This window comes from Nuphar pumila, chromosome 2 (genome assembly GCF_984573655.1).
Source record: "Nuphar pumila chromosome 2, dmNupPumi1.hap1.1, whole genome shotgun sequence".
Taxonomy (NCBI): Eukaryota; Viridiplantae; Streptophyta; class Magnoliopsida; order Nymphaeales; family Nymphaeaceae; genus Nuphar; species Nuphar pumila.
The window spans coordinates 131,242,635-131,266,504 of record NC_143250.1 but is presented as its reverse complement, the minus strand read 5'-3'; the positions used below and the strand labels follow the sequence as shown (position 1 = coordinate 131,266,504).

The 23,870-nt window shown below is 38.8% G+C and overlaps 1 protein-coding gene across 3 annotated transcripts in view; it reads right to left on the bottom strand.

Moving 5' to 3' along the window:
- LOC149847120 (sterol 3-beta-glucosyltransferase UGT80B1-like) overlaps window positions 1-23,870 on the bottom strand; it is a 249,396-nt gene that overhangs the window by 106,363 nt on the left and 119,163 nt on the right. For all 3 annotated transcript variants that reach the window (XR_016430342.1, XM_089996829.1, XM_089996830.1), the window contains exons 8-9: window positions 6,498-6,555; window positions 6,130-6,307 (exon numbers count right to left, since the gene is read on the bottom strand). Coding sequence is in view for 2 of the 3 variants with exons in the window: in XM_089996829.1 (XP_089852955.1) it covers window positions 6,130-6,307; window positions 6,498-6,555 (236 nt within the window). In the remaining variant the exon portion in view is untranslated. The remainder of the gene's footprint in view (window positions 1-6,129; window positions 6,308-6,497; window positions 6,556-23,870) is intronic.

The window sequence follows — 23,870 nt, the reverse complement described above, 5'->3', positions numbered from 1 at the left end:
AAATGACCCAATTTTTTAAAACAAATGGAAATAAATAAAAAACTAGAAGTAAAAACGAACTTTAAAACAGACTCCTGACTGGATTAGGACTCCGGGACAGAGTCCTGATCGGACTAAAACTCTAAAAATTTTTTGGTATTTTCTGAAAAACAGATGAAAGAACTTGTGAAAACAGTGAAAACAATAATAAGTATTGAAATAAAACAGAGTTCTGATTCAACTGAGACTCTGAGGACAAAGTCCTAATTGAACTAGGACTCTCAGATTTTTGGATTTTCTGAGAAAACAAATGAGAGAATTTTAAAAAACAGTTAAAAACAGGATACAATTGAAGTTTTGGTTCAGAGTCCTGATCTGATTAGGACTCTAAGAAAGAGTCCTGATTCGATCAGAACTCTACGAATTTTGGTTTTCTGATAAGCAAATAATGAAATTCGGGGCAAAGCTTTTGAAAACCAGTAAAAATGAAGTATGAAAACTAATTTTGGATAGAGTCTTGATTCGATCAGGACTCTGGGGTAGAGTCCTGATTTGATCAGGACTCTGGGATAAAACCTCAGAATTTTGAAATTATTTGATAAAAGTGTAACAATTTTGATAGATAGAAAGATTTTTGAAAGATTCTTTCAAAATCGAAATTAGGATCAGAGTTCTGTGCCAACTAGAACTCTCTGAACAAAGTCCTGTTTTGACTAAAACTTTGAGTTTCTGACTCATTTTGAAAGATTTTGAAAGATTTTATTGGAAATGGATAAAATAGCTGTAAAAGATTAGAGTCCTAATCCGATTAAAACTCTTAAGAAGAGTCCTGATCCAACTGGACTCTTGAAGAAGAGTCTTGATCCAACTAAGACTCTGAAATTTTGGCCAAAATAGAAGATTTTGAAAGGTTTTCTCCGAAAACAGGTAAAAAGGTAGTGAAAAGTAGAGTTCTGATCCGACTGGACTCTGGAAAAAGAGTCATGATCCAACTAGGACTCTGAAATTTTTGGAGATTTTTGACAAGTGAAGGAATCCAGAAGCGACACCACCTAAATGAGTCTCATCTGAGAATTGAAATCGGTTGAAAATTGAGTTTAAAACAAATCCAGATTGTTTTATGAGAAAACATTTCAAAATATAAGGTCCTTGGGGTTGGCAAATGACAGAACGCTGATTAAAAACCCAGGTTTTAAAATTGATTTTGAAAGAAAAGTTTTAAAACCCGAATCTGGATTAAATATTTTGAAAACAGGAGTGTTGGATCTCGAAAATGAGATGTAATGCCATGCAATGCAATGAAATGGTATGCCGAATGCATGCAATGATATGCAATGACACATGAAATATATAAACACTAGATGAGGGTGAAAATTTGGGGTGTTTACAGAAGCCGACTGGGCAAAGACCATAAAAGGGGAGATCTCTATGTAATGGATAACCTTGAATTATCAAACCATGTTTTTGTAATTTTGTGGAAAAGAAAGATATAAAAAGTTGGCACAAAAGACTACGACATCCTAGTATGTCAAAATTACATTTATTTTCATTTCTTATAAGATGTAAAGAACAAAATTTAGTTTGTGAAGATTTTATTTTTGGTAAAATGAAATCCTTGCCATATGAACCTAGACATTTTATATCTAAAGAACTATTTGAATTAGTGCACTCGGATGTATGGGGATCAGCTCCGGTTGTGTCCAAAGGAGGAGTATCATCCTATGTTATTTTCGTGGATGATTTTAGTAGACACACTTGGATATATTTTCTTAAGTACAAATCTGAAGTATTTAATTGCTTTAAAAAATTTCATCATTATACAAAAATGCAATTTGAAGCCAACATTAAAATTTTTAGATCCGATTCCAGACGAGAATTTCTATCAAATGACTTAAAAAAATATCTTGATTTAAATGAGATTATTTATCAAAAATCTTGTCCCTATACTCAATAAAATGCACTAGCCGAAAAAAAATATAAACATATTGTTGAGACTACTAGAACACTTCTTATATCTAACAATGTTCCTAATAAATTTTTTAGGCCAAAGCTGCTCTTACGACGATCTACTTAATAAATAGAATGCTTTAAAAAACTATTGGAATTTTTTTCCCTATTGAAAAATTATTTAAAACTCCTGATTATAAAAGGTTAAGAGTTTTTTGTTGTAAATGTTTCGTCCTAATCAACAAGAATAACAAAATTTGTACAAAAGCTATACCTTGTGTTTTCTTGGGATATGCCAAAAACGAAAAAGGGTATAGATCAAGGTTGTCAAACTAGGAAGCAAAAGCGGGAAACGATACGAGAAGCGGAAGCGACAAGCGAAGCATTTTAAAATTTACAGGAAGCGAGAAGCGAAGTATCAATTTAAAAGCAAAATATGAATAAAAAATAAAGCAATATGGTAACTGAATAGGAATTGAACAAGAAACAAATAAAAACTAAAATAAAATTGATCATTCATATATTTCATGATTTTTCAGAAAAAGAGTTAAATTTTTGTTAAAATCTAACAATGATGGTTATCAATTTAAAGAAAGTACATGGTAAGTGAGTGAAAGCGTGAGAGAAAATACATGAAAAACATGAAAAGAAACGTGAGAAAAGCAATTAGGAGGCGTAGACCACGCATATGGGAAGCATAGAAGAAGCGTCGGGGAATCAAGATTCCTATGAAGTTTCGGAAGAGAGGAGTATCGCACCTCCGAAGCGAGTTTCCGGGAAGCGAGCTTCCCACTTATCTATGAAGCTTCTGGTAACTCTGGTATAGATGTTATGAAATTAGAAAAAACAAGCTATATGTTTCAAGAAATGTCATGTTTCTTGAAAACAAAAATGAGTTTGATCAAGATAAAAACAAAGAACATTATGATTATTCAATTCTTTTTTATCTAGCTAATAAGCATGATAAAGTTGTCAATTATGATAGTAATAACATTCATGATGTGCATAAGAGTGACAATATGGGCACTCATGATGCACATGGGAATGGAAATGAAGGTCTTGATAGTATAAACTACTCACGTAATGAAGTTCAAACTTATTCTCGATGCACCGAATATCATCCACCATGTGCCTTAGAAAGATATTTTCAAACTCAAGACATAGATTCATCTAGTATTAGAAACTTCACGAAGATTTCCAAAGCTCCAAGTAGATTTGTGTCATATGACTCTTTTGAACCCATATGTAGAACCATCCTCTTATAATGATGCTAAGAACCGTGAAGAATGGATTATAGCCATTAATGATGAATTAGAGACTTTAGAGAAGGGAAAAACTTGGGAAATACAAATATTACCCAAAGGAAAAAAAATAATAGGGTGTAGATGGGTTTATAAAATTAAAACTAAGAGTGATGGGATATTAGAGAGGTATAAAGCTAGACATGTAGCCAAATGATATAGTCAAGAGTACGAAATAGACTATGATGAAACTTTTTCTCCAGTTGCTCGAATGACCACTCGATTAAAAAATGATTTTTTAAATAGACATTAAAATGCATTTTTGAATGGTAACCTTAATGAAGAAGTTTGCATAGAACCCCCACCAGGATTAGGGTTGGCACATGAAAAAGTCCTTCGGTTGTGCAAGACTATATACGGTCTAAAACAAGCTCCCAAGGCTTGGTATGATCGATTCAGTAGTGTAATAACACAACTTGGTTTTAAATCTTGTTATACTGACACTGCATTGTTTGTTAAGTCTTCTAATACAAACATTGTAATATTACTTCTCTATATTGATGACATGATTATCACCGGAGGTGATAAGCAGAGAGTTAGTCATATCAAAGACGTTCTCAAAGCTAATTTTGATATGACAGATCTTAGTTTCTTACGATATTTTCTTATAATTGAAGTGGCTTACTCACCTCGTGGATATTATTTATCACAGACTAAGTATGCAACAAAGATCATTGAACGATCAGGGCTTTCTGATGAAAAACAAGTTAATACTCCAAAGGTTATCAATGCCAAAATGAGGAAGGATAATGAATAACTTCTGAAGGATCTAACTCTTTACAGACAGTTGATTGAAGCTTTATCTTATCACTTTATTACTCGTCATAATATTGGACATGATATTCATTTTATTAGTCAATTTCAACATGCTCCTACTAGAGTACATATGAGTGTTATAATGAGAATTATTAGATATATCAAAAAAACTATTAGTTATGGTTTATTTTTGTCATCTTCTTACCCATTAGAAGTTATTGTTTATTCAGACTCTGATTGGAGAGGAGATATGAATGATCATCGCTCAACTATGAGTTTTTGTGTTTTGGTAGGGGATTCATTGATTTCGTGGAAATGTAAGAAGCAACAAAAGGTATCCCTATCCTCTACAGAAGCATAGTACCGAGCTATGGAACCACTACTTCTGAGTTGGTATGGCTGAAACAATTGTTAGAAGACTTGGGAGTTCATATAGCAGAACCCTCAAGATTGTATTGTGACAACAAAAGTGCAGTTTACGTCACCGACAATCATACATTTCATAAACGGACAAAACATATCGAAATAGACTACCATTATGTTAAAGAGAAATTCTTAAAGAAGAATATTACATTTTCATATGTACCAATCGAGTATCAATTGACGGACTTCTTCACCAAAGCACTTCCGTCACCAAGATTTCAATTTCTCTTTGGCAAACTCTCGGTTGTGGCACCGTGAGTTTGAAGGGTGGTGTTAAGACAAGCATATTTGCATATATATGTATGTATATATACATTATATGAGGAATGAAAACCTACCCATTAAAAAACATGTCAAACCTATGCACCATGTTTTATTGGATTTTTGGTGTTTTTTTCAAAATTTCGACCATACAGATGTGATCAATATGCTTGTTTTTATAGGAATCAGTTCATGGAACATTTGATTCCGATGCATGGATATGTTTTTATAAGTTTCAAAAATCAACGATGTATAATTTTCATAATTTTTCGAGAGTCCAAATACCATTTTTTTCTATCCAAAATTCATGATCCAAGTGTCGATTTCTAGTAAATCAATCATGTTGAACACATTTGTATAGTTAGAATTTTGGAAAAAACACCAAAAATTTTCCATTGGGTAGGTTTGGCATGTTTTTTAGTGGGTAGGTTTTCATTCCTCTACATTATATATATATTGTCATTGTAATAGTTAAATATCCAATAAGGGTATTTTAGTCTTTTCACAACCTTATAATAAGTTGCACCCATTAGGGGTACAACAGTCATTTATATTACTTTTAGGGGCACTTTAGGTTTTTATTATTTTTGTAATTTATTCTTTTTATCAAGGACATTATAGTCCTTATAATGCTCTTAAAATTGAGCTGTTGGGAGTGCTCCCAACAGCTATATTTTTAACGGTTGCTAAGTGCTCCCAACAGGGAGCACTTCCCTGGTTCTTCTTTGCTTCCTTTTGTGCATAAATAAGGGGTGTAACCCTTCTTGTATTTAATGTTGGTTCAAGCATCTTTGTTATACAAATTCTATATTTTTATAGTGTTCTTGGCCCCTAAGTGGCCCATGTGTATGTGCTTGTGTGATTGACCCATAAGTGGCCTTTTTGTTCATTGAGATTGTGTTCTTGTAAGCCCATAAGAGGCACTCTCTTGTTATATTTCTTGTTTCGTAACATTGGCTACATCTTTAAAGTTTCAGGAAGAAATAAAGGCAAAAGGATGGACATAAATAGACAGCTATGCACTAGGTGAGTGAAGAAGAAGAAGAAGAATGAAGAGAGGATTTTCTATTGTGTTGTATTGATTTCATTCAGAAACTATATAACATACATGTTAACTTTTCTAAATAGAAAAAATGTTGTAGAAACAACAAAATACTATTATATACAAAAAAACAAAAAGATAAAAAAGCCCCTCTATACAACTAAAGGCAAATTAACTATTATGCTCTCTAGCAGTAACCATTGATTCTTTGAAGATTCTCCTTTTACTAGCCATCTTCCAATTCCTGATTAATCTAAAAATTTGTACAGTTTTAAGAAGAAAATGATAAATTAAAGGACATTTTTGGTTGGGAAGCTTCAGATGAGGACAAAGTTTAATAATCCAATGACATAAAATAATGCAGTCTCTCCAAGCAACTAATTGTAGTCTTGACAGGAAAAATAGGAAAAATATGCTTACCATTTGGTTTTGGCACAAGGTGTGGACTCCACATGTATCCAGTTGGCAAATGAGAAATGGATCCATGATATGTGCTGAAGTATGCAGTTGATGGAAGTTTCAGCTTTCTTTTTCTAAAGTCATTTATCATATCCCTTATAAACCACCATACAAGCAAGTCCACAACAATATACGAGAGCTGGAATGAGTAAGCATAAATTAATGAGTAAACCATAAAATTACCAAGAAAGAAGAGAATTTCACAAATATTTTAGAAGATTTAAAAACAATAGATAAAGAAAACATGCATACGAATATTGCTAAAATGTGAAGGAAAACAGAATATAGATTTACAAGTGAAATGTGTGGATCATATAAAAAGCACGTACTCGATAACCAGCACTTTGAGGCACTCGTGCCAAAGGATGAGGAAACTCATGTGTTGGCCTGCCTATGAATAAATTCAAGTGAAAGAATACATCAGCACCTCCAACAGAATCTTCTTTGGATCAATATACCAAATTAGATACAACTTGAAAATAACATAAAATATCCAATAGCCAATTATATTGAAGGGGAAACTGAAAAAATATAGTGTTTGGCAACTTCCAGCCACCACTGAACTAGAAAACAGTATAGATCCTATAAAAGATATCATGTATGCAATAAAAAAGACGTCTGTATTTTCATTTCTTTTCACATTTTGTTGTACTAATTATGCATTATTTTTTTTCAATCAATGCATCAAAAGTTCAAAATGCAATCATAAGAATTTCCAACACTTTGTAATGAAATGCAAAAGTAGGGGTGCACTGTCACAAACTGGAGTATATGCTTTGGTGTGCCAATTAAGGCAAGAGAACACTTAGAGAATATAACCTCTTATGGGTCAACACAAGAAAATACAAGAATAAGCCACTAAGGGTGTATATATAGGACAAAATATATTAACAACTACACTTAACAGTTCACACATACATACACAAGCATTCATTGAATTTAAAAAATGATATCAAAGGTAATTTACTGCAATACCCAAAAAAATAAAATATTGCCATTTACAAATACCCTGTAGATAATAATGAAAGTGTCTTGCTTTTGATTTTTTGTTCTCTAAAAGCCCCTTAATTCTTTGTTTTCTATTTCTGATATTTTGTGGTTGTTGAAATATAAAGGTTTAGAGAAAGAGGAGCTAGGGTTACAAAAGCACACATATTTGAAGAAGTAAAAGATGTCATTCTACACAACGTAAATGAGAGTGCCCTTTTATATTTGGGTCGACCTCTCTAAAGGGTTACAAAAGAAAAGTAACATAAAGAACTATTTTACAAGTTTACCCCTTACCTATAAGACCGTACAAAAGAATAAAAAGAAAACAAAAGCGAAATTACATATATGTTTCAACACTCCCCTTCAAACTTGGAGTGATGTAAAGGGATCATTCCAAGTTTGGAAAGAAAAGTATTGAAATGCGCAGGAGCCAAACTTTTTGTATACACATCTTCAATCTGATTCTTCGAGCTCACATGGTTCAAAGCAATGATTCTATCTTCATAAACCCTTCTTATATAGTGACAATCTATTTCAATGTGTTTGGTGTTCTCATGAAATTCTAGATTCCTTGCAATATGGATAGCACTCATATTATCACAATATAACAAAGTTTTGTCTACACTAGAAATTCCTAACTCAACAACCATCGTATCCAAACTATCTTAGTTGTGACTTGAGTCATTGCTCTGTCTTCTGCTTATGTAGTGGATAAAGTAGCCCTCTGTTGTTTCTTGCTTTTCCATGAGAACAAGAAACTTCCCAGAAAAACACAAAAACCAGCAGTGGAAAGCCTATCTCGAGTAAAACCTCCAAAGTCAGCATCACAAAAAGCCCGTAGCTTTGTGTCATATGAAGATGAGAACATGCAATAGTGTATTGTGTCTCTTACATACCTGATAATCCTTAGTACAACTACTAAATGAACTATCCTGAGAGTACTCATAAATGACCACATGAAATGCATAGGTAATGTTTGGTCTAGATATAGTCAAATATATAAGGTTTCAAACTAATTGCATGTAAATGACTAGATCTTCTAACTCAACACCATCAGTGACTCACATCATCTAATTTGTTTTCATAGGGAAGGTGACTCTTTTTGAAGCATCTGTCAATTTTGCCTTCACCACCAAGTCTGTGGCATACTTATGCTCGGACAAATATAGGCCCTTTGGAGAGGATGTTATCTCCAACACAAGAAAATGCTTCAAATGCCCCAAGTCTTTCAGCACAAACATGTTAGCCAACTTTTTTTGTCTCTTTCACTTTTTCCATATCATCTTTGATCATGCATATATTTTGCAATTTATTCATACTACTCTATGTCTAATCCATCGAAAAATCGCATTAAAAACTCATTCTTATCAGTGTTTTTGAGAAACTGCTTTAAATTCAAAAATAAAGGTAAAATCGCATATTTCAAGATCTTCCCTGCGTTTTTCAGTGTTTTGATTAGTTTAGGACTTTCTAATTGGTAGTTTAATTAGTTTAGAAATTGTTATCTAATATTCTAGTTGGTTTAGAAGTTGTTTTTATGAAACACGTTTTTAGAGGAGAGAAGTTTCTAGAATTTTTGAAATCTAGTTTGACTTTTTAGAAATTTTAGTTTTGACCTATTCCAGCCATAGGATTTCATGCATCCTCTGTCTCCCTCCCTCTCTTCTCTTCTTCCTCTGTTTCACCCTTGGCCGGTTCCTCCATCGGTTCTTCTTTCCCTTCTTGTTTCATCTTGATTTCATTGGCTTCTTCTTGTCCCCATCATCGAAGGTACGTGCAGCCCGGGAGGAAGATCACTTCTTCTCAACCCCTCCATCGGAGGCGAATGGTGAAGTTTGCTTCTTCTCCTCCCGTCTCACCATAGTTTACCGTTTAGATAAGTTGTTATTTCTTTCGTAGCATACATGCATCATGTTTCACCATTGCATATAGTTTAATTTGTTTTCTGCATATTCATTGCATGCAGTTTAGATGGGTTTTATTTTTATCATCTGCAAATAAAAAGAAAAAAAATGCATAAATTAGTTTAGCAGATTTTCTTGATTTTCGTGTAAATTAATATTATTTTATTCAAATCAGTAGATTTAGCCTAGAGTATTTCTGATATTTTAGTGATTTTTAATTCAGTTTATGTTAGATCTAGCTTAGATTTAGTTTAGATTAAGTTTTTTAATTTTTTATATTAATTAGATTTAATTTATTTATATTTTTGAAATAGCCAATTTAGGGTTTTTGGTAGATTTTTTATTCTTTTTAAATTTCGGTAGTTAGATCTGAATGTTTCTTAATTATTTTCATTAATAGATTAGTTATTTATTGGTTGAATCATATTCTTGTTACTTTTCTTGCACATTAATTATTTTTTTGTTAAATTTAATTAGTTGTTATTTAATTACTAGCTTAAATTAGAAATCGGTAGTATAAATCCTTAGTTATTTGAATTCTTTTAATTCAGCAGAGTATATTAGGTTATTTACTATTCATATTAGTTAGTTAAAATTAATATTTAGTTCTAGAAATTACTTTTTAGCAATTAGATTAAAAATAGTTGTTTTAATTCAATTATCGTTTTTAGTTAATTAGTTTTAATTTAGCCAATCTAGGAATAGCTAGTTATTTTGTTATTTATTAATTTTAGTTCACGTTAATGCTGGTAATTAGATTAGTCTGGTAGTTAATTTCATATCATTAGATTGACTAGATTAATAAAAAAATTTTAGATTAGAATAAAATATCAGCCGATTTCCCTCTTTTCTCAATTATCGATTTTCTAGAATAGATAATATAAATTTTTGTTTAATTGCATTTAGCGGTAGATAAATTTCAGATTTGATTAGTTAAATTAATTCATCTTATTCTATTGTTAGTGTTAGTTTTTAATTTTAATCTTGAAAATCATTTAGATTAATTAAATAAGAGTAGCCGATTTTTACCTTTCATTTAATTCATAGTTTCAATTCATAAATTAGATTAGATAACTTAGTTGTTCTTTATTTTCAGTTTATTAGTTAGATTTGGCTTTAAGTTGATCCACATTAGTAGCTTTAGTTAGTTTTAAACAGGGTTACCGGAAGCGCCTAACTAAAAGGGGAAGCGCGCTTTGGAAGCGCGAAACGTCGCGCTTCCGAAGCGTGGGGGGAAGCGTCCCCCTTTTTTGGGAAGCGTGTTTCCCTTTATTGGGGGACGCGTTTCCCTTTAATGGGGGACGCGCTTCCCTTTAATGGGAAGCACGCTTCCCATCACGCTTCCCCCACGCTTCCTCCTCGCTTCCCCATGTTTCCCCCTCGCTTCCCTTGTTTTTTTTAAATTTTTATTTTTTTCGCTTCCCCCTCGCTTCCGAGACGCTTCCGAGACGCTTCCTAGGTCGTTTCCGAGACACTTCCCGAATCGGTCCTAAGTGGTCCCACGCTTCCCCGCTTCCTAAAATTTTGAAAGTGCCTCGCTTCCCGCTCCTGCTTCCCGTATCGCTTCCCGCTCCCGCTTCCTCAACTGGCAACCATGGTTTTAAATTTAGTTTTGTAGTTAAATAGGTTTAGTTAATTGTTAAAAACATTAGCCCGTTCATTGTTTTTTATTCATTATTAATTAATTAGATAGTTAAGTAATTTCTTTACTTTCAAATTTATTTAGTTTAGATTTCCATACAGCATGTTAGTATTAGATTTTAGTTGTTAGTTTGTTATTATTTGTTACTTACCATATTAGTTAGTTAGCAATATAGTTATTTTCAATTCTTGTATACGGTTAACATATTTTGTCTTATTGTAGTTAGTTAGTTGTTTCATGTTATTTTCTTTATGGTTTCTAATTAGTTAGTTTGTTACATAATTTGTTGATGAGTTTGTTTAATAATTTGTTTAGCTTGTTCTCAATCTAGCTAAATTGATTCATAGTTGTTATTAAGTTAGTTTGTAGTCTATGTCACATGGGTGCGGGTGCGGGTGCGGGGATTCGGCACTTCCAAAAAACCCGGGTGCGGGGGTGCGGCAGGGGCAAAAATGTAATATATATATATATATATATATATATATATATATATATATATATATATATATATATATATATATATATATATATATATATATATATATATAAAAGGGAGTCAGCTGCTGTCTGTCAGCTGCTGCAGCTGTCAGCAGACTGCTGCAGCTGTTCTGACAGCTGCTGCTGCTGTCAACATTACTTTTTTTTAAAAAAAAATCGCAGCCCATTTGGGCAATTTTTAAAAAAAAAAAAAAATCCAAAACAAGAATGGACCTAAATGATCCTGGGTGCGGTCAACGCACCCAGGATAGGGTTGACCGCACCCGGTGCCGCACACGCACCCGCGTCGAGTCGCGTCGACGCGGGTGCGGCACCCTGCTAGCCGAATCCCTGTGACATAGTTTGTAGTTAGTTTCATAATTTGTTAGTAGTTTGTTACATTAGTTAGTTTCTTTAGTGTTATTTAGTTAGTTTGTTTGTTATAGTTTGTTAGATTAGTTTCTTGCTTGTCTTGATTGAAATATTAGATTTTGGTAGTGTCTTTACTTGGTTCTGCTCGTTTTGTATTTTTTTGTTTTGCAGAGAAGCGGTTGGACATGTGGTAGGCCCTCAAAAGTACCTCTGAAGAGCCCTCAGGAGAACCCTTCAGAAGGCCCTCAATCAATACAGTTTGAGAACAATAAGCAAAAGAGGGAAGCCATGAAGATAAAAGGGACTAAAGCTCAAGCAACTGAAGACCCCTTTTTCTTTTCTTTTAGATTAGGGTTATTTAATTCATTAATTTGAGTTTATATAAGGCCATTTATTATTCTTTTTTAGCCCTCTGCAAGAGGGTAACACATTGTAATAGTTAGTTATTTTCATTTATTTTTATTTCAAAGGCAATAAAATTTGTTCTTGAGTGAAATACAAAGTTTTCTCACGTTCCCTGAGTTCGACCCGGATCTCACCCTAGTGTGAGCCAGTTTTTATTATTTGGTGTCTTGCTTTCACAAAACCGTTTTTACCAAAAATATCTTTTAAAATCTATTTCATAAAACCTACACCAATCTCCCAAGAGTATCATATCATTTACATAAAGTAGTACACATTTTTTAAGCACAAAAGACGACACAAATAAAGCAGGGTCATGATGGTAGATCAAAACAAAGTGATTTTACCGCTGAGTTAAACTTCTCAAATCATGCCCGAGGAACTTGTTTTAATCCATAAAACCTTGCTTATTTCAAAAGAAGTTTTAAAAAAAAATGGGCCGAAGCCGCTCTCATCGTGGTGCATTTAATAAATAAAACACCTTCTCAAATTTTAGAAAATAAATCTCCAATTGAAAAACTTTTTAAAGTTAACCAGATTTAGAAAGATTAAGGGTTTTTTGATGCAAGTGTTTTCCTCTTCTTGAAAAACATGACAAACTCTTCTCCCAAAGCTATTGAATGTGTGTTTCTTGGATATGCCAATAATAAAAAAGGCGTAGTGCTATGACTTAAAGAATGATAAGCTTTATGTTTCTAGAAATGTCACTTTTATTGAAAACAAAAAAGGATTTGATCTTCAAGAATCTAAAGATAAATCCGAGTATGTTTTTTTGTTTGATTTATTGCCTAATCAAAATAACAATGTTGAAATTGATGCTTCAAGTGAGCATCTTGATGATGTTTACGACAATGTGAAGTTGCACAATGATCAAAGTGCTGATAGAGAACCTACTCATAAAGTTTTATATTATACTAGACGAAATAATGGAGAGCATCCATGTGCACTTGATAAATATAGTTAGCCTAGTCTTCTGAGAACTCAACGTCCCTCTAGAGCCCCAAATAGGTTTGTGTCCTATTAACAAAGAGTGATAGGTCACTAGAAAGATACAAAGCTAGGTTAATTGTGAAAAGGTATTTTCAGAAACACGGTATAGATTATGAGGAGACCTGATGCAGGGCAGGACCCGATTGGGCCCAGCGTGCCACTCGATCCACCACACAGGGCAGATGCAAGACCCCGTGGAGATAACTCACCTGCAGGGACGGAGCCACGACGCAGGGAGGTACCCCTGCGCACCTACGTCAGGCGTGGTGGAGCTCGCACGCCCCAGAACCAGCTGCAAAAGGGAGACTGAACCGGATCGTGGGTCGGATCCAAACTTGGATCCACGACCCGGTCCAGTAAACAGTCTTTAAAAGGCTGCCTAGGGTTGCGTAAAGAGCATTGAAGATTAAAAGAAGCCCAACCGACTTTTTCTTTTGCTGCAGTTTTCTTTTCCTTTACTTATTTCCTGTTTTCCCTTGCATTCTTCCCTGTTTATTGCATTTTTCCATTGTTTATTGAGACATTTCTGAGTTTAATAAAGAAGTTCAGCCCCACCGATTTACGGTGGGCCATTATTTTCTCTCCTCCTTCAACGTGAGCTGCATCAAAGTGGTATCAGAGCAGCGGGTGTTCCAACTTCATCAGCGGTATGGCTCTTGAGGAGGGAACCGATCCGGTACAAAGCGAAGTGCGTGAGGAAGCGAGCAGCGAAGATCCCATGCTGCGTGTCATGGAGGTGTTGACAAAAATCCAGGAGAATGTGTTGCGCGTGACCCGAGATGTGGCAGGCCTATCGAAGAGGCTGGATGGGATGGACGACCGGTTGACAGCACTTGAGGCGCGAAAGGAAACGTGCGCAATACCAGGTGCTGACGTCGATGAGTGCGTGTTTGCAACTCTGAACCTCCAAGGGGTTGAATCACACCAGCCGATGCCTCTACAGCGAGTGACCGCGCCTGTTTCAGCATCTACGAAGGGTCCGAACACCTCGCGACAGCACCAGGGGGTCCCACCGAACAACGATGCCCTGGTAAGAGCACCCCACTCCCGACAAAGGCTGACTGCGCCTGTTTCACAGGTGGACCCGAGCCTGCAGGGGCCCAGCGGCACGCTGGGTCCACCTGCAGGCCAGGGTGCGTGGCCAGGCGCAACAGCAAGTGCGCTGAGGGTCGGCCCGAGCCTGCAGGGCCCCAGTGTTGCGCTGGGCCCACCTGCGGGCCCAGGATCGTGGCAGGGACTCGCTCGGGCTGTGTCGCAGGGTGAGCTGAGTCGGCAGGGGCCCAGCGTCACGCTGGACCCTCCTGCTGGCCCGGTCCTATCAGTCCAGTTTGGGAGAGGCGAGCATTCCTTCCCCGACCCCACACGAGGAGGCCCCGTAGCCGCATCCCTGCGAGCTGGACTGGGCGAACCTTTGTTGATGGATCCAGATCCAAGAAGACCAAATCCAATTGGTAATGCAACAGGACCCAGGCCTGTGTCACTGGGACCAGCCATTGGGTCTCAGGGAACGGGTTTGGGTCTAGACACCCCTTACCCAGCCTACCTAGTTGGTTCCGGTTCGCGGGCAGCCCCGAGCCAGAACCAACCCACTAGTCCCGACCCTCAACAGATACCTCAGACCGACCCTAACCCATATCGGACTCGGACGGAGCTCCAGTTTGGATTTGAGCCGGGTCAAAACCAGACCCATAATGCTATGGATCGGGGATCGAGTTCAAACCAAGCTTCTTATCCCCACAACTCGAATCTCGATCCAACCCACTCATATCTGGGTCCGACGAGTAGTGTAGGAGTGGGCCCGATTCACATCCCATCGGGCGAGTCAACCCATCCATATACCCACCAACCCCCATACCCATACCCATACCCAAACCCAGACCAACCTGTTTACCCAAACCTGACCCAAAACCCGACCCAATATCCGGCCCCATACCATAATCCTAACCCACAACCATATTATACCAATCCTACCCGTCCGGCACCAGAACCTCAACCAAACCCTCCCCCGAACCTTGGACTTCCCGTCATTCCAGTACCACCATACCGGCCACAGATGGTGCCCGCCCACGGGCAAATCCGACCGAGGCAATGTCAGCAGGAACCGGCGCGCCCCGACCGCCGACCCCCCATCAGGAGAGATCGACAGCACCAGCATCCCGACGAACAATACCACCATATGGGCAATGAAGCAGCTTGGGACGATGACATTTTCTGGAACGAGCATCCTGCAGGGATAGTGGAGCCGCGACAACAGAGACCACCAGACCACTCTTCCACCTATGGCGTGAAATTGGATCTTCCAGAGTTTGCGGGGCGATTCGACGCAGAACAGTTTTTCGACTGGTCTTATGCAGTGCAGTTTTTCTTCGATTATCACACAGTTGCTGAACATCGTCGTGTTTCGTTAGCTTCTACACGATTGAGAGGTCTAGCACAGACATGGTGGGTGGAGTTACAACGATCAAGGGAGCGGCAGGGATTAGAACGCGTACAGTCGTGGGAGGAAATGCAAAGACTGATGCAGTCAAAGTTCGTGCCTTCGGATCACGCCGAGCGAGCCTACAAGGAATACCTGACCCTGCGCCAAGGTTCCCGAACTGTAGCAGAGTACACCGCGGAGTTCCATCGTCTTTCCCTGCGTGTGCAGATCGAGGAAACAGCTCGCCAGCAGGTCACGAGGTACATTTCGGGTCTCCGCCCTGCTATCTCTGATGATTTTAGTTGTGTCACAGTCGAAACATTAGATCAAGCCAGCAGTTATGCCATGAACATCAAGGATAAGCTGAAGCGGAGGCAGGAATATCAGACGACCCGTAGTGAGCCCTCCAACCGACCCAAGCCGAGTTTCCCAACCAGGGGAGCAAGCTCCCCTAGTGACTCAAAACCTAGGACCGACCTTAGCAAATCTGACCAGTCAGGTCCAGCTTTCCACACCCGGTCCAAAACCAAACCTACTGAGTCAACCCTTCGTTGCTTTAGGTGTCAAGAGTTAGGACATGTCGCGTCCAAGTGTCCGACCGTGAGCAAGAACACCCATCTAGTTGAAGGGATTGTCGAGTCCGCAAGTGAGAGTGATAGTGAGGACAATTCATTAGTTGAGGTTGAGGATGAGCGGGGAGTTATAGAGTTCGACGGCAACGTCGAAAGTTTGTTGTCCATCCGTCATGTGTTGACCACACCCCGAGAATTGACCCCATCGAAATGGCTAAGGAATAACATTTTTAGGACTCGATGCAACTGTGAAGGTCACGCGTGTGATGTCATCATTGACACCGGAGCATGTGAGAACATGGTATCTGAGAGTGTGGTGTCTACCTTGAAACTCAACACCGAAACGTTATCCCAACCCTATAAGATGGCCTGGTTCAAGAAAGGAAATGAGGTTCCCATCACTCAGCGTTGCCTAGTCCGGTTTTCCATGGGGGAACACTACCACGATGAGGTGTGGTGTGATGTGGCCCCTATGCATGCGTGTCACATTCTTTTGGGACGTCCCTGGCAGTTTGATCGCTAGACCACTCACGATGGCCGCAAGAACACTTACTCTTTTATCTTTAATGGCCATAAGATCGTCCTTCTACCAATCCGGGAGACGGGTTTCCCCACAGTTGACAAACCCGAGCGAGTCCCCCGACTCGCAGGCCTCTCGTACCGGCTTTTCCTGGACCACTGCCAGGAAGATGGCTATTGTTATGCCCTGGTGGCTAAGCCAGTAACGAGTTCACCTGTGTCCATTCCCGCGGATGTTGCCCCTCTTCTCGAGGAATTCCGCGACGTTATGCCGGATGACCTTCCTGATGGATTACCTTCGACAAGGGTGGTTCAGCATGCCATTGATTTTGTACCCGGGTCGAGTCTACCCAACCTTCCAGCTTATCGCATGAACCCCTCCGAACACGCGGAGTTGTTAAGACAGGTTCAGGAATTACTGAAAAAGGGTTTCATTCGTGAGAGTGTTAGTCCTTGTGCCGTGCCTGCCTTACTCACTCCCAAGAAAGATGGGTCCATGCGCATGTGTGTCGATAGTCGTGCGATCAATCGCATTACCGTCAAGTACCGTTTTCCCATTCCTCGTCTAGATGATATGTTTGATATGTTATCCGGTGCCTCCATTTTCTCTAAAATTGATTTAAAAAGCAGATATCATCAGATTCGGATACGCGAGGGAGACGAGTGGAAAACAGCATTTAAGACACGTGATGGATTGTACGAGTGGTTAGTTATGCCGTTTGGGTTGTCTAATGCCCCCAGTACCTTCATGAACATGATGACCCAAGTTTTGCGTCTGTGTCTTGGGAAGTTTGTTGTTGTCTACTTTGACGACATCTTGGTCTATAGTTCTTCATTGTCTGATCATTTGAGTCACCTGCGTCAAGTCTTAGATATTTTGAGAAAAGAAAAATTGTATGCCAATGCCAAGAAGTGTGAGTTTATGACATCCAGTGTCGTGTTCTTAGGGTTTATTGTGTCTTCTGATGGCGTCAAGGCCGACCCTGCTAAAGTCCGAGCGATTGTCGATTGGCCTACCCCAAAGACTATAGGAGAGATCCGTAGTTTCCACGGGTTAGCCACCTTTTACCGACGTTTCGTGAGAAATTTTAGTACCCTTATGGCCCCCATCACGGAGTGCCTAAAAGGTACTAGCTTTCATTGGACGCCAGCGGCGAGCAAAGCCTTTACGATCATCAAGGACAAAATGACCAGTGCCCCTGTCTTAGCCCTCCCCGATTTTAGTGCAGTCTTTGAGGTTGAATGTGATGCCTCTAAAGTGGGGATTGGCGCCGTCTTGAGTCAGAATCGTAGGCCTGTCGCCTTCTTTAGCGAGAAGCTGACTCAGGCCAGGTGCCAATACTCCACTTACGATGTTGAGTTTTATGCCGTTGTACAAGCCCTTCGTTATTGGAGGCATTATCTCATTTACAAGGAATTTGTCTTGTACACGGATCATGAGGCATTGAAGTACCTGAATAGTCAGAAAAAGTTGAGTGTCTGTCATGCCAAGTGGGTCAGCTTCTTGCAAGAGTACACCTTTTCGCTTCGGCATCAATCGGGTACCCTGAACAAGGTGGCTGACGCTCTTAGTAGGAAGAACAGCCTGTTGATGACTATGTCGGTGCAGGTCATAGGTTTTGAACAATGCAAAGAGTTATACCCTACGGACCCTGATTTTCAAAAAGTCTGGGAAGGATGCACCTCCTCCGCTCGTAACCTTGACCCCCGTTTTTGTATTCATAATGGTTATCTCTTCCGTGGCAACCAATTATGTGTACCCAATTTCTCTCTTAGGCTTCAGTTGATTTCTGAATTACATGAAGGTGGGTTAGCAGGGCATTTCGGGCATGATAAGACGTTCGCTCTCTTAGATGAACGATACTTTTGGCCCAAAATGCGCAAAGATGTTGCCAAGTTTATCCAAGGCTGTCATGTGTGTCAAGTGTCCAAGGGTTATCGTCAGAATAGTGGTCTGTACACCCCGTTACCCATTCCTGAGCGACCGTGGGAGCATGTGTCCATGGATTTTATTGTGGGCCTTCCCCGTACACCACGTCGTTTTGATTCAATTTTAGTCGTTGTTGACCGGTTCTCCAAAATGGCTATCTTTATCCCGTGCAAGCGCACCACCGATGCCTCTTTAGTCGCTTCATATTATTTCAAAGATGTTGCCCGTTTCCACGGTCTACCTCACACAATCACTTCCGATCGCGATACGCGTTTTATGAGCCATTTTTGGAAGTCGCTATGGGCCCTGTTGAAAACTAAGCTCCAGTTCAGTAGCGCGTATCACCCCCAGACTGATGGTCAAACCGAAGTCGTGAACCGCACCTTAGGAAATTTATTACGGAGCTTAGTCGGTGAAAATGTCAAAACTTGGGATCTCGTTCTGCCTCAAGCCGAGTTCGCCTATAACAACTCCATTAACCGGTCCACTGGTAAATCCCCGTTCCAAGTAGTGTATGGTCGTTCTCCCACCCATGTCGTTGACCTCGCCCCTGTGTCAGATCTCTCAGCTCCAGCTCCGGATGCCTTTGATGTCGTTGAATATATGCGTGACATTCACAGACAAGTCCGGGACAAACTTGTTGAAAGCTACGAGACCTACAAAGCTTTCATAGATCAGGGTCGTCGTGATGTCCATTTCGAGGTTGATCAACTTGTCTGGGTGTACCTGCGTCCAGAGCGTTTTCCTGTCGGTACCTATAGCAAATTAAGTCCTAAGAAGTATGGCCCCTTTAGGATCCTCCAGCGGTTAGGTTCAAATGCTTACCTCCTTGAGTTGCCTGATGATTGGCATATTTCCCCTATTTTTAACGTGGCTGATCTATATGCTTACCGTGGCGACAACAAGTCGACAGAGCCGACTTCTTCCCAACCAGGGGAGAATGATGCAGGGCAGGACCCGATTGGGCCCAGCGTGCCACTCGATCCACCACACAGGGCAGATGCAAGACCCCGTGGAGATAACTCACCTGCAGGGACGGAGCCACGACGCAGGGAGGTACCCCTGCGCACCTACGTCAGGTGTGGTGGAGCTCGCACGCCCCAGAACCAGCTGCAAAAGGGAGACTGAACCGGATCGTGGGTCGGATCCAAACCTGGATCCACGACCCGGTCCAGTAAACAGTCTTTAAAAGGCTGCCTAGGGTTGCGTGAAGAGCATTGAAGATTAAAAGAAGCCCAGCCGACTTTTTCTTTTGCTGCAGTTTTCTTTTCCTTTACTTATTTCCTGTTTTCCCTTGCATTCTTCCCTGTTTATTGCATTTTTCCATTGTTTATTGAGACATTTCTGAGTTTAATAAAGAAGTTCAGCCCCACCGATTTACGGTGGGCCATTATTTTCTCTCCTCCTTCAACGTGAGCTGCATCAAGACCTTTGCCCCAATAGCTAGTATGACCATTGTTAGGACTCTAGTTGTAGCAGCATCCATTAGGAATGTGTCTATGTAGATGATAAGAATGTTAAAATTGTATATACATGATAATATGTATACATACAATATATTTATACGTGTATCTATATGTATACATACTTAAGTATGTATACATACTTAAGTATATATATATATGTGTGTGTGTGTGTGTGTGTGTATACATATATATTATATATGTATATGTTGTATCTTTTACTTTAGTTAGGTTCTTTTTGAACTAGTCAACATAAAGTTGACTAGTCAATAGAGTTGTTGGAACTAGTCCAATAGCTACAAATAAAGCCATTGGACTAGTTCCAACAACTCTATTGAGACTTGCTTGTGTGTATAAATAGGGGTGAACCCCCTCATTCATTGTAATGCATTTTATTGCATTTTGGTAATTCATAATAAACATATTTTATTTATTCTTTATGCTTTTATGTGAAGAACCCCTTTGTGGGATGAGTGTGTCCTTAGTGACACATTTATGCTTATCCATTTGGTTTATTGGTGGACATTTGGTTCATAATTTGAGGCTCGTATTTCCTCACATGGTATCAGAGCAAGGTGCTCTTTGAAATTGAAGAAAGCTTGTTTGTTCATGAAATCGTGTCCATCTCATGCTTGTGTTGGTGGTTGCAACATAAGCTTGCTTTCTTCTTCTTGAACCACCTCAAGTGTTCGTGTGATGAAGTTGTGCTCTCTTGAAGGTTGATTTGTTTGTTGGTTCAGGTGCTCGGTGATCTTCTAAAAATTTATGAAAGTGGTGCTCATATTTTTTGTGTTCTCTCTTTCTCATCTCCTTCCTTTTTCTCTCTCTCTCTCTATCTCTTCTTACCTTTCTAAAAATGGATGACAAAGAAAGTGTAATGCCTTAAAATTTTAACCCGAAAATTTTGCCATCTTTTTTTTAATGCACAATTTAACATGAGGTCTCATCTATGGCATTTCCTTAACCAAACTAAGCTCTAAAGAGTCAGCTTTTGTGCAAGCGCTAGCATTTAATAGCCCCTTAGAATACGTTCGAGTAAAGACGACCAAGAACAAGTCCATAAGACATTGCTCTACAAAACTAAGTTTTAGAGAGTCAGCTTGTACGCAAGCGCTAGTGTTTAATGGCTCTATAGAATCCAGCTCTAAAAAGAGACTACCCAATGACAAAAACATCAAATACATCGAAATAATCCTAATTAGCCTTTGGTTATAAATCTTGGGCAGGTCAAAGTTATTTTTAACCTCGTGGGACTGGATCTTAATCCCTTGGACTTGGATCCACATCCAATTCCGTAATTCGGTTCTACTAAAAAGAATCTGAATCTGAAACACAACATATGATCCATAATTGGAATTTCAAACCATTCGTATAAGTAAACAGACTATATAATTCAATTTGAAAATGTATTAGTCTTAATACATCAACTTAAAATAAATTGTTTATGACTTAGGAAAAATCTAAAGTGTTTCCCTGAGATCCTAAAGAAAGTATGGTTCTTGGCTTCTTCGTTGCATCTCACAATCGCTCGTAAAGCCATTACTCATCACCCGAATGATTTGCATAGGGTCAGACTCATCAAGTCTGGTAAGTACAATAACAATGCAAGTTTCACAGAACTTAAGCATACATAACCCTCATTCATTCAGGATACAAGTCAATATAATACATCAATTGCATAATCTTGATATACAAATATCAATTGTATGCTTTCAATATCCAAATTCAACATAAGCATAATACAATAGTTTTTTCAAAAACTATTTCATAATCTCACCAATGGCTATCTTACCTTGCCATCCCATATCATGCAACATTGTACCAATATTCATAATTATGTATTATACAATTAGGGCATGTTTTCAATACAAGGTAATTTTGATTACAAGGTCTTTGTTTCTCTTGCATAACACTCTGATCGGATACTAGTGGTGAGACAAAAGAGACCACAACGGGCGTTTATTATGCTATATTATTTCATTTTTCGTGTATCTAACTGCTTGGTGAGCCAAACAGGCGATCCGTGACTGAGAGAAACCCCACAAGGCATGCAATAAATTAGGATGCACCTTGAACTTCTACAGAAGGTATGAATCTACCACCTAGGACACATTGGTAGTCCGATCTCCTATACCCTCAAGGACTGGAGACCAGGCGAAAAGAGGTTACACAGGGGGTTGTACCACCTACCCTCAACATAGTAAGCTTGGAAATGAATGGATCATTGGGTCTTGTTCATTATTATATGTCAATTTATATTACATGTGCCCTATCTCTTTAAGTAGTTCAAGACTAAAATAGCCCAAGTACCCCTCCAAGGTAATTTGTTATTCACGTTCTTTGGTTTAACTTGAACCCAACCAATTCATGTATGCCATGGCGCCTTCAGCCCATATAAGCATATCGCCTGTGAGGGCGATCATCAAATTATGTGTGCATGTATTTATATTGTTCATAACTTGGTGCATTTATCGCACCCCATGGGTTCTCATCAACCCCTTGTTCGTTCTAGAGCGAAACTACGTACATGCATGCTTTCCCATGCCTTACAGTAGGATAAAATAACATGCCTCACGTATATGTGCAAATTTGCACCATATTGGTTCCTTGGAACCCAAGCTCAATTACGAGTATCGTGTTGCATCTCAACATTTTTAGAAACTGGTACTCCACTTTAAATCACAAGAGGGAGAGGAATAGAGAGGGAGAGAGGCGTCAGTGGCTGCATAAAACCCAAATTAGGGTCTGCGGTTTTTTTTTTCATTCAATATATACACGTACAATGTAATTAGAGTATTACATAAATTGTGTAAATTACAACGCATGCCATTAATGAGCATGTGTTAAAATAAAACTAAACAGATTGGGTCTGGATCCTAAGATCCAGATCCAGTCGTGACATCTTTTCACCCTCCCTCAAGTTGTACATGGTTTTGAACCATAAACAACTTGCCTTTTAACATCCAAAATATGTCCTTGATAAGTCCTTTTATAAACAAGTCAGCAACTTGATCAACAATCCCAACGTATTCTAGTTCAATATCCTTTTCTTCGAACTTCTGTCTTACAAAATATTGATCAATTTCAATATGCTTGGCACGACTGTGGTAGATAGGATTGAATGACATGTTGATAGCACTTTGATTATCACACAAGAGAATGCTTTTAGAAATTGATTATCCAACTTCTGTCAAGAGGTGTCTGACCCATGTTACTTCGGTTGTAGCAGCTGCCATTGATCTATATTCAGCTTTTGTGCTCGACCTGGCTATGGCCTTTTGTTTCCTACTGCTCCAGGAGACGAGATTTAGACCAATGAAAACACAGTATCCTGAGACTGATCTACGCTCATCTGGATCTCTTGCCCAATCTGCATCTGTGTAAGTAAGAAGTTCATGCATGTGATGGCTATGCATACTCTTTCTGTATAGAAGTCCATCTCCAATAGTTCCCTTCAAATAGCGAAGAATGCGTTTAACAACTCCCATATGTCCAATATGCGGTTCATGCATGAACTAAGACACCTGATTGACCGAATAGACAATGTCAGGCAGAGTGAAGGTAAGATACTGAAGCATTCCTACTACCCTGCGATATCATGTAAGGTCCTCGTACAAATCTCCATCTTGGGAACTGAGTTTCTGATGAAGTACACTGGGTGTGCTTAGAGGCTTGCAATCTGTCATACCTGCCTTGCTAAGAACATCAATAGTATACTTATGTTGAGTGAGTGTCATGCCTTCAGGAGTCCTATCAACTTCTACTCCAAGAAAGTATCGCAGTTTATCAAGATCCTTCATCTTAAATCTACGGTTCAAAAGTTCTTTGACCTGTTCAATATGTTCATTAGAGTTACCTATAATGATAATGTCATCAACATATATCAATAACATGGTAACTCTATCTTTGCATTTGAATATGAAAAGAGAATGATCAAGAAGAGACTGATTAAAGCCATATTTTTCTACTTCAAGGGGGAAACTATCGAACGAAGATCGAGATGTCTGCTTCAGACCATATAT